This window comes from Tasmannia lanceolata, unplaced genomic scaffold (assembly GCF_043159265.1).
Source record: "Tasmannia lanceolata isolate RefF3 unplaced genomic scaffold, GAP_Taslan_0.1 ptg000020l, whole genome shotgun sequence".
Classification (NCBI taxonomy): Eukaryota; Viridiplantae; Streptophyta; class Magnoliopsida; order Canellales; family Winteraceae; genus Tasmannia; species Tasmannia lanceolata.
In genome coordinates, this window is record NW_027518697.1 from 22804496 (window position 1) to 22815132 (window position 10637).

The 10637-nt window shown below is 38.2% G+C and overlaps 1 protein-coding gene across 1 annotated transcript; it reads left to right on the forward strand.

Moving 5' to 3' along the window:
• The first annotated feature begins 7666 nt into the window (after positions 1–7666).
• Positions 7667–10251, forward strand: LOC143854303 (GATA transcription factor 4-like). Its single transcript, XM_077364186.1, has 2 exons — positions 7667–8101; positions 8721–10251. Exons 1-2 carry the CDS (start codon positions 7709–7711, stop codon positions 9387–9389), a joined length of 1062 nt encoding a protein of 353 aa, XP_077220301.1. The 5' UTR covers positions 7667–7708; the 3' UTR covers positions 9390–10251.
• Positions 10252–10637: the final 386 nt, after the last annotated feature.

The window sequence follows — 10637 nt, forward strand, 5'->3', positions numbered from 1 at the left end:
TAAAAAACGTTAAAGTCTCCCACATAGTATGCTCCTTTAAAGGGGTGTGAATTATCCTTAGGGGGGTGTGAATTTATTATCTCCTTTCTTTATTCGATGTAGAAGACTTTAGAAAGAAAATTGATTGAGAGCGTTGGATGCGTCTATACTTTTCCTCCAAATGACAAACTCTCCTTCCTTGATTAGGTTTGTGGGCCCCAAATATTGAAGCTAACGTTCACGTCCAATGTTAATTATAGAAGCAGCCATCAAAATTCTGTGTGTAAGTAGTCAGTCGATTAGTGTTAACATCATCTGACTAGTATACTGGTCAATCTTTCTATTCTACCTAATAAAAAGAAAATTTCACTCATAAGTCTCTAATTTATAGAATTTAATTTAATCAGACATCAAGTATCATGCTTTATCCTGATTCAAATTTCTTTAAAAATTTTCCCAATAAAATCCCTTATTACTACAGTTAGCGAGACCAAGAATTAGCATTGTTCCGGTTCTGATTAGAATGGCCACTCAACCAGTCCTGGGATCTCTAGTTTCCTAAGGCCTAGACTTTACATACCGATTCTTTTCTTTTTCTATATCAACTTGTCTTTCCTTTTTGGAAAGTTGATTTTTATAGGATTACTGTACATTGGACTTGCTCCCAGTTGTATTGGGTGCCCTATAACTATTAGATTTCGACTAACATCCTTGTGTGACATGTAAATTATCTTCTTTGTTAGTTTCTTGAAGGACATTGATCTATCACCGCTCATAGTGTGAAACTGACTTTGTTTGTATTATTTACAGTGACTTGGGGTATGTGTGTTATGTTGTGTCTTCGTGTGAAGTGTGCTTGTATTGGGCGTACGTATTAACGTGTTTCTTGTGAGTTGGCACTAAATTTTTTACAAATTCGACCGTTGAATGGTGATTATTTCTTAGCCCATACTTTACCCTTCGTACAACACCTAGACTCACTTGGGTACAACTACAAGTGATGGTCCATCAGATCAACAATAGTATCACCAAATATTCAAATACAAGACCAATGAGAATGTTTTCTTTGACACATGGCCACATAAACCCTCTAAATTATCAATGATTGTGTAGATTTTACCCGAGGAAAACTACAAGTGGCCAAGTGCACGAGGCTCCCGCCATTGCGGGGTCCGGGAGGGCTAGATGTACTTAGCCTGACCCTTATTCTGCAGAGAGGCTGTTTCCGTGACTAGAACCCGTGACTACCCCACAATGAAGCAACCTTACCGTTGCGCCAAGGCTCGCCCTCTGCAATTTTATATTGGGCTATTTGATTGTAGGATATGCTATATTAGATACGACTTATTCCAAGATATAAGTTATCCACCACTTGTCGAACAACTTTATAAGATAAAATCTTTTATTTAGGGTCTATTTGGTTGGAAGGAAAGGTCTTTTTCACATAGAAAGGGCTTTCCTTGGAAATCATGATCTTTACTGTTACTTTCCTTGAAAATTTATTTGATTCGTTTTGTTCAGTAAGTAAGAAATGGAGAGCTTTTTCCCACAAAAAAAGTATTTCTCCTCTTTGGATGGTTGTTACTTGAAAAATTAAAATTAAAATTTCATTTAATTATATTCAATGATGTACTATGGTTAACTGTGCCCATATATATGCTAATGAGTTACATATTAGTGGGGCCAATAGAGGGACTAATGTCAGAATATAATGAACCTTACATGTATATTAGTCAATGACATTCTAGTAAGCTAAGTTAGAGGACCAACATTCAAAAACTAGGGATTGAGCCTCTAGCTCAATGGTTCTGGAGGTTGGAGGTTCAATCCCAGCTTACCTACCAAAAAAACATCCAAAAACTAATGGTACTAGCAATGAGACTCAAATGTATGGTGAGTACTAATTAGTTATATACTAGTGGGGCCTACATATAGGGCCCAATGGTCGAAAATATAATGTGCCTATTAATGAGTTAAACTAATGGGACCCACATGTGTGGTAATGAGGTACATGCTAATGGGACAACATAGAGGGCATAATTGTCAAAAAACAATGGAACCCACATAGAAAGCATAATGGTCAAAAGATAGGGGAGCCGACATCAAATGTAACAAGTCAATAAACCCCACATGTGCGAATGTTGTTTGATATTTCTTTCCAAGCCGCGTCCGAGGTTTTAAGATAGAAAACTTTAGACATACCTTGACATCTTGGAAAACTCTTTGCCGGGTTTTTTTCTTTTCCTGGGATTTATGTGGGTAAAGGTAGGAGACAAAAGAGGAGACAAGCATTAATTAGGGAAAGATATTATGATGAGTGGAGAGAGAGGGAAGAGAGAGAAAGAGAGACCACCATTTTCAAGACAAGATTTTGCTGATGTTAGCAAGAAAAAGCTGATGTGACCACTAAATATTCTCTCACATAAATCCTAGGAAAAAAAAAAAAACCCAGCAAGTGGTGAAAATTTGGAAAAGGTTTTTCTATCCGGTTTGGAAAAGGTTTTTCTATCCACCGGTTTCCAGCCAACCAAACGGGTTAGGGTAATTAGTCTCTCAAATGAACCCTCATTTTAGAAATAAAAAAGACTCAAATAACCCCTATTTTTTCAAAAACAGGATAATGGATATCTCCACCCCCTTTCCTTCACTTCATCCCTTTTGTTTATCCTGAAAATGGAAACAAAATGTGGTGGACATACTGAGCAAGGGCATGGAAAAATCATTTCCCTTCCAAAAGAATCCCGATTTCAGAGGAAGTAATCATACATTTTAAGTATCCCTATGCTTACTTTCAAAAACTAATGCAGGCATACACATATGAGTCATTTCTTTTTGGTTCCATTCCGACAAAGGCTGGCCCAAATCATCCATCTTAGATCTCAGAGTTTTTTACATGGTGTTGGCAAGGACATCTACATATCTTTCAAAAAAGTATAGTGAGCCCACTTCATAGTATGATCCAAACTGTTCATCTGTTGAAAGACAACGTATATACTACATCGGCTAGACCCAAATGTCATCTCCATTGGACGATCCTAACCCTCCATTTCCGGCAACATCCATGATCCTAACCCTCCCTTTACAGATGGGAGGGTTAGGGTCATCCTATGGAGATGATTTTTAGGTACAGCCCATCAACGTTTTGGTCCAGAAAATGAAAGGGTTGGATCGTCTTATGAAGTGGGCCCCACTCCACAGGCATGTTGTCAAGATATGATAATGTGGCACTCCATATTGATCGACATCATTGACATGGTATTTGATCTGTAGAAAATAAAAATTTCCAAAGTCTTATGGAGTTGAAATTTATCCCCCAAAATCAGAAAATTTCTTATATTGAAAATATTTTTCCGCGAAAAATGTGTGAGTCAAACCACGTAAAATTCATTTTCCTTAGATCTTTAGTCCCTTGAGTTATAAAGCCTTGTCTAGGTTTCTACCAAGAAAAGATTTATCGTAAGAAAATTTCTTATGATAACCATATTCAATGAGGTCTGCTAGCAAAACGGAAATCCTTTTTGAAGAAAAAGACGGGCCTGTCTTTCACTACACATGCGCAAGAATACAAGGAAGATAACTTGAATTGTTTTAAACGAGGTTCCATTTTTTGAAGTGTTTTCCATATTCAATTGTGCCTCCTTGAGACACGGCTGAAGAAGATCAGTGGTCTCCACATGGGATCCAAAAGTTGATGATTAGAAATGACTGTTGGCGTAGTCGGAATTATAGCTAATCATCTTGTCAAGGTTTTGATAGTTCTGTTGTGGACAATTCCGATAAATCCAAATTTGGAATCTATCAGCCAAGATAACCCTTGTTTGATAAAACTCTCTCTCTCTCTCTTTCTCTCTCATCTTGTTTGATTAAACTATCTCTCTCTCCCCTTAGATTAATATTGAGAGAAAATAAGTGCCAATTAGAGAAGGGCAGTGATATCCCCGAGTCCACAACCGCTACAATACTACTCCAACCGGCCTCTCTCTCCAACACAGAACCGTTGGTCGGCCCAACAATTAGTTTGTTGAAAGCTTTGAGTAAGGTAGGCTCCAAGCATGTTTTTCAAAATGAACCGTACTTAGGACTATCAATCGGGATGGGCAAGCTCGAAGCCCGCTAAAAGCCCTCCCATAATTAAAATGAGAACAAGCCAAACCAAGCTTGGTCAAAAGTTGAAGCCCGAACTCTAATTTGGGCTGAGCTTGATCAAAGGTCATCCAGCCCGTTATAGGCTCGGGCCCGATAATATATTTACTATATAATTTTTCAAGATTTTTTATGCCCTTAAAAATCAGTAGATATTAATTAAATAGGTCACTTAAACATTAATATCTTATAAGTTATAGTTCGACATTAAATAGGTTTTTTTTATTTCTTTATTTTGCCCCTCTTTAGCCCATTTAATATGATGATCCAAACCGTTGAAGTATACAAATTGGGCCCCTCTTCAGCCCACTCCATATGAACGGTTTGAATCATCATATCCTATAGGCTATATTTCAACCTCAGATTTTTTAAATAAATAAGACAAAATCTGGCAAAAAATCAATCGGTGTGGCTTTTCTCACATGCAAAAGCCAGCAAGTTTAATGGCTTTCTATAAAATTGGCTTTTCTATGCTTGCCTTATAGTCTTTTCTGGTGCAGAAAAAATGAGGTGATGGGCAAGCCAAAACTCGGCCCGAAGCCCGTTGTGGAGTTTGGGCAAGCAAATTTTCTGATTTTGTCAGGCCCGAACTCGGCCCGAAGCCCGTTGTATAGACATGGGCTGAGCTTGAGCACCTCAGGCCCGCCCAAGCTCGGCCCGATTGACAGTCCTAACTGTACGGCCCACACCATAGGATGATCCAAACTGTCCATTTGATGGGTGATGCAGGTGCATCTTGCGCACTCAAGAAGATCAACGGTCAAGATCATTAGAAACTTGATTGGACCGTCAGAATCCCTCTAATCAGAAGATATTATGTGGTGCCTAAATCAACGGTCCACGTTGATTACTAATCTTCAAGAGAGTCTTATTTTAGTTTGATTTTATTTAAGATTTGCTTTAAGTAATTTTAGCAATGCTTTAAGTAATTTTAGCAATTTTCTTTAGATGTGACATCCAAGAAAATGAATTAGTTAATAGTTTCACTTTTATATAGATTTAGTTAGAGGATTATTAGGAATTTGAATGAGGTTAGGAGTTTTATTGTTTTGGGAAGTTTCTTTAGAGTAGGAAATTAATTAACGTATGATTAGAATTAGGGTCTTTTCAAAAGCCTATAAATAGGCATCATTGTAAAACGTTTTGATGATTATTAGAATAAAATTTGGTTGCCTATTGTTGCTTTTTACAGAACGTCCACTAGAGCCACCTGTTGCTCTTTTGACCGTCTATGAGAGAGCCACCTGCTGCTATCTCTACAACAAGCCATCTGCTGCTTGTTTTTGCCGCCTCAATTCAATCCACCACTACGCCCCTGCGTTATTTGGTATTAAAGCTTAGGGAACAAAGGATTCCATCTCCTTTGTAATCTTGGGTCAGAAAAATATTAGTGGTCACCATGTCTTTATCACGAGCGGATATAATCGCCAAGATGTTTAAAATTATAAGTGATATGGAAGAAGGACAATGGGCTCGAGATGAAGAACAGCGGGTTCGCGATGAAAAGTTTCAGACTCAGATCGACACCCTTACTGAGCAAGTCAAGGCGATAGTTGATAGATTAGACCAGCGTGTTGGTGAACATAGTTTGAGCAAGGCACAATCTCCATCTATCCCTGAAGATTCACAGATGCCAGAAGCACCGCTCCTTGAGGATTCCTTAGAGGAAGAAGACAAAATCAATAAGGATGCTGATGAAGAATTGATTGAAACCGAGTTCAAAGCCCTTGATTCCGACAAAGCCAAGAGCTACTTTCTTCCTTCGCAAACAAGGTTAGATGAACATAGCGAGGGCAAGCTTTCCACTCAAATCAAATTCCATTGTTTGCCTGCACGTGCCACCAGGTGGAAGTATCTAATATGTTGGAAAGGCCTCCAATTCCAAGTTAAAGCAAAGAGTGCTAACATATCCTTTAATCTGAACTCGTGGTCGAGTTCTTTTCAAGAAAGGGGGTCTGATGCAGGTGCATCTTGCGAACTCAAGAAGATCAACGATCAAGATCATTAGAAACTTGATCGGACCATCAGAATCCCTCTAATTAGAAGATATTATGCGGTGCCCAAATCAACGGTCCACGTTGATTACTAATCTTCAAGAGAGTCCTATTTTAGTTTGATTTTATTTAAGATTTGTTTTAAGTAATTTTAGCAATGCTTTAAGTAATTTTAGCAATTTTCTTTAAATGTGACGTCCAAGAAAATGAATTAGTTAATAGTTTCACTTTTATATAGATTTAGTTAGAGGATTATTAGGAATTTGATTGAAGTTAGGAGTTTTATTGTTTTGGGAAGTTTCTTTAGAGTAGGAAATTACTTAACATATGATTAGGATTAGGGTCTTTTCAAAAGCCTATAAATAGGCATCATTGTAAAACGTTTTGATGATTATTGGAATAAAATTTGGTTGCCGATTGTTGCTTTTTAGAGAACGTCCACTAGAGCCACCTGTTGCCCTTTTGACCTTCTATGAGAGAGCCTCCTGCTGGTATCTCTACAACAAGCCATCTGCTGCTGCTTGTTTTTGCTGCCTCAAATCAATCCACCACTACGCCCATTACTTAATGCGCCACATCGTAAATAGGTTGTGCCCCCAAACACTCATTTCCACATGATGATCCTATATAGCTCTCCGAAGTGAAGAGAAACTGCATATTATGAAACCTCTATAGATCATAGGGTTGCGTCCATCCTATGGAAATAATTTTGGGAGCACAAACTATTTACGTTGCGGGGCATTAATAAATTATCTATCAAAATTTCTATTTTTTAATGATAAAAATAATCAATATCTTTCATAAAAATGATAATTATGAGAATTTATATGGTGGAAGGCAGTGCACAGCCCAAAAATACAGTGGGCCCTACATTGTGTTGGGTGATCAAACCATTCATTTGTCGGGCCCTGGTGTAGATAAGGTGTGCCCAGAAAATCTTCTCCATCCGTGGAGGGTTTTATACCATGTCATCTATTTTTTGGGTGATCCAAGGTTGGATCACCCAAAAATTCTGGACCCCACTGTTTTTTTGGGGCTGCACGTGCTTGTACACATGGCAAAATTAAGATGGCTGTTTTGGACAATCTGACAGTGGAGTGTCTTCGTAGCATTTTCCTATGCGGGCGAGCGCCAACCACGGAAACGTGTAGCCATTTCGTTAATTTAGACAAAACTGGAGGCTAAGAATGGAGAAAGAGGCAAAATTTGAAAACGTAAGGGTGGCGGTTTCGTGGGTTAATCAGTTGTGTTAGTTTTTTCAAAGGGCATTGATAAATCCGCACCCCCTACAAGATAATTCACACACCCGTAAAGGAGGATATGTAGCAAACTTGATCGCTTTTTTGACGTTTCAAGTGGTGCATTATCCTTCCGTGGTGCGAATTTATCATCCTTCTTTTCCAAACCCTTTAGACTGCAGACCCGGTCTGAGCTGGCGGCCAGGCCGGCCTATCAACCACAGACTCGGACCAGTCCGAGGGGTGACGATAGTAAAAAAAGGGGGGGTTGAAAATCAGCGGTTTTTTTATTTGATTAAACCCGCTCTTTAATTATTAACGGGCACTTGTTTTACGCTTCCCAGCCTTCATTCAATGTCCTACCAAACTCTCCCCACTGTTTTCCATTTCCACCCTTTTCTTTCCTCTTCAAAACCCCTCTTTTCTTCTTCCTTTCAAGTTAAAGAAATGGAATTAGCAGCACTGAAGAGCAGTTTTTTGAGACCGGAAATGGCGGTTGTGAAACCGGCTCAGCCTCTTTTGGGTGATGAGAGTTGGGTTTGTGGGAATGGTGAGGGGGATGAGTTATTTGTTGATGAGCTTCTTGATTTTTCTAATGAAGATGTTAAAGGGTTTATTAGAGGAGAAGAAAAGGAAGAAGAAGAAGAAGAAAAGGGTTTTTGTGGGTCTCTGAGAGAAACTGTGGAGGAAAACTCTAACTCTAGTGTTTCTGTCAAAGAGGAATTTGGGTCTGAACTTGGCATTCCGGTAAGCGATTTTTCTACTCAAAAATTGCATTTTTCTCGTCTGTTTTTTCTTTGTTTTGAATTTTTGGGGTTTTCTTATCTTTGTTTATTGGGATTTTTTAATTGTTGGGTTTTTCTTATCTGGGTTTATTGGGATATTTTAATTGTTGGGTTTTTCTTATATGGGTTTCTTGAAATTTTCCTGTTATTTTTTATTTTTATTTTTTGGTTTTTCTGTTTTTCTTATCCCGGTTTGTAGAAATATTTGAATATTTGGTTTTTGGTTTTTGGTTTTTTTTTTTTTTTTTTTTTTTTTTTGCGTTTCTCTTATCTGGGTTTCTCGAAATTTTTGGGTTTTTTTTTTTTTTTTTTTGCGTTTTTCTATATGGGTTTCTTTAGATTTTTAAATTTTTGGGTGTCTTGAAATTTTTGAATATTTAGGTTTTTGTTTTTTTTTCTTTGTTCTTGAAATTTTTGAATTTTTGGATTTTTGTGTGTGTGTGTTTTTCCTGTCTGGGTTCTTGAAAATTTTAAACTTAGGGTTTTTATTTTTTTAGGCCCTTCTTATCTGGGTTTCTTTAGATGTTTGAATTCCTTATCTGGGTTCTTGACAATTTTGAAATTGTGTGTTCTTTTTACAGACAGATGATTTAGCAGACCTTGAATGGTTGTCTCATTTTGTAGACGATTCTTTCACAGAATTCCCCTCTCTCCCATACCACAAAGACAATCCAAACCAAAACATTAACCAAAAGAACTCGAGCCACAACGAAACCATGAACTGCACCAAGTTAAGAAGCAAACGTTCAAGAACAGGTGGGCGAGTCTGGTCATTCAGTGATCCCGCAGTCCACGAATCCTCTCCCTCTTCATCCTCGTCCTCATCGCCCTCTTGTCTTATCTTCACAAATACCGGCCAAAACCCTGACCCTTTCTACTTTCTTGGAAACCCACCAAAAAAGTCCAAACCAAACAAGGAAAAGAAAAAAGCTAGACCACTGAATTTAAATGCTCAAACTCAAACCCAAACCCAAATCCAAACCCAAACCCAACGTAGGTGTACCCATTGCCTAGTTCAAAAGACCCCACAATGGAGAACGGGCCCACTTGGACCGAAAACCCTATGCAATGCTTGTGGGGTCCGTTATAAGTCCGGTCGGCTCTTGCCGGAATATCGTCCCGCCGGTAGTCCTACTTTTATGTCCGACGTTCATTCTAACAGTCATCGGAAAGTGCTCGACATTCGCCGGAACAAGGAGGTTGTTGAACCGGACCCCGGTTTAAGGCCGGTCCAACATTTTGAAGTCTAGAAAGAAAAATGGGACATTTAGGCCCGGTTTGGTTCGGGTGTATATTTAGGGGTTGCTGATTTGTCATAGTCTATTAGTCTTAAAATATTGTGTAACGGATTTTAGGGAGGCTTTTTTTAGTTTGATTTTAGGGAGGCTTTTTTAGTTTTTTTCCACCTTTTTCTGTTGTGGGTCCTTAGCGTGTGGTTATCAAGGATGGTGGTTGGTTCATTCATAAGAAACAGCTTTTTCAAAAAAAGGCAAAGAGTGAGAGTACTACTGTATGTTGATATTTCCACCCATATCCTCTTTCTATCTATTTATTATAAGAGAGTTACTTAGACTCCCGCTACCATGTTTTGATAATGAGACATACTCACGTTATCTTTTATTGTTTAATCAGCTGTGAGAAGCTATTTCAATTCCCACAATGCCCTAAACAGCCTATTGAAATGGAAAAGACAAGATGAGTTTGGCATTGTTTGGCAGCCATGGAAGTTTTTCCTTGGAATATTTGGTTTATCAAGTGGTGGGAGAGGCAAAAGGGGGGTGGGAAAACAAGAGAAATGAGAGTGCACCAGTGAAGAGAGAGCGAGAAGAAATAGGGTTTTTGTTTTCCTTACTTTTTCAGACATTCAGCATCATCTCCTCACTTAGCCACTAATATTCCATGGAAAAAATATTCATGGTTGCCAAAACATGGCTTTTGTGTCGTTATCAAAACATGGTAGTGCAAACATGAGTAGCCTAGTGCTATGCTACTATGCATTTTCTTCTCTACTTTTTCATTCTCCTTAGCAACCATGTACTATAACATGGTGGTGTGTTTCCTAATTTTATGGATATCAATGACAAATGTGAGGAAGGTATCTTTAAAGGGAAATGATATATTTGGCCTTTTTACTTGGGCAACCCCCTCTAGTGTTAAATAGTAGTCATAATTCATAAATACAAATATACAATACACCACAGGAGCTGTTCCAAGTAAAAAAAAAGGGCAAATATATTACTTGCACTATCTTTAATCTTTATTTATTTTCATATGATGTGATGACTGATGCCCCACCTCTCTCTCTCTCTCTCTCTCTCTCTCTCAACTAAATCAAACCAAACAAAACCTAGACACCTAAAACCAAATTCAAATCCCTCTTTCGTACTAATCCCATCATAATTTTTTCCAATCTTTCTCAACTACTCTGGCATATTGTAATCATATAAGGATGTGTGGGGTTGGAGTTGTAATGATGCAGTTGAACGAGTCTGGTTTGT

Bases quoted from the DNA above. Each gene is read 5' to 3' on its own strand.
- LOC143854303 (XM_077364186.1), top strand. From the start codon at position 7,709: ATGTCCTACCAAACTCTCCCCACTGTTTTCCATTTCCACCCTTTTCTT. The intron at 8,102-8,720 runs GTAAGCGATTTT...TTCTTTTTACAG, and splicing joins GGTCTGAACTTGGCATTCCG to ACAGATGATTTAGCAGACCT.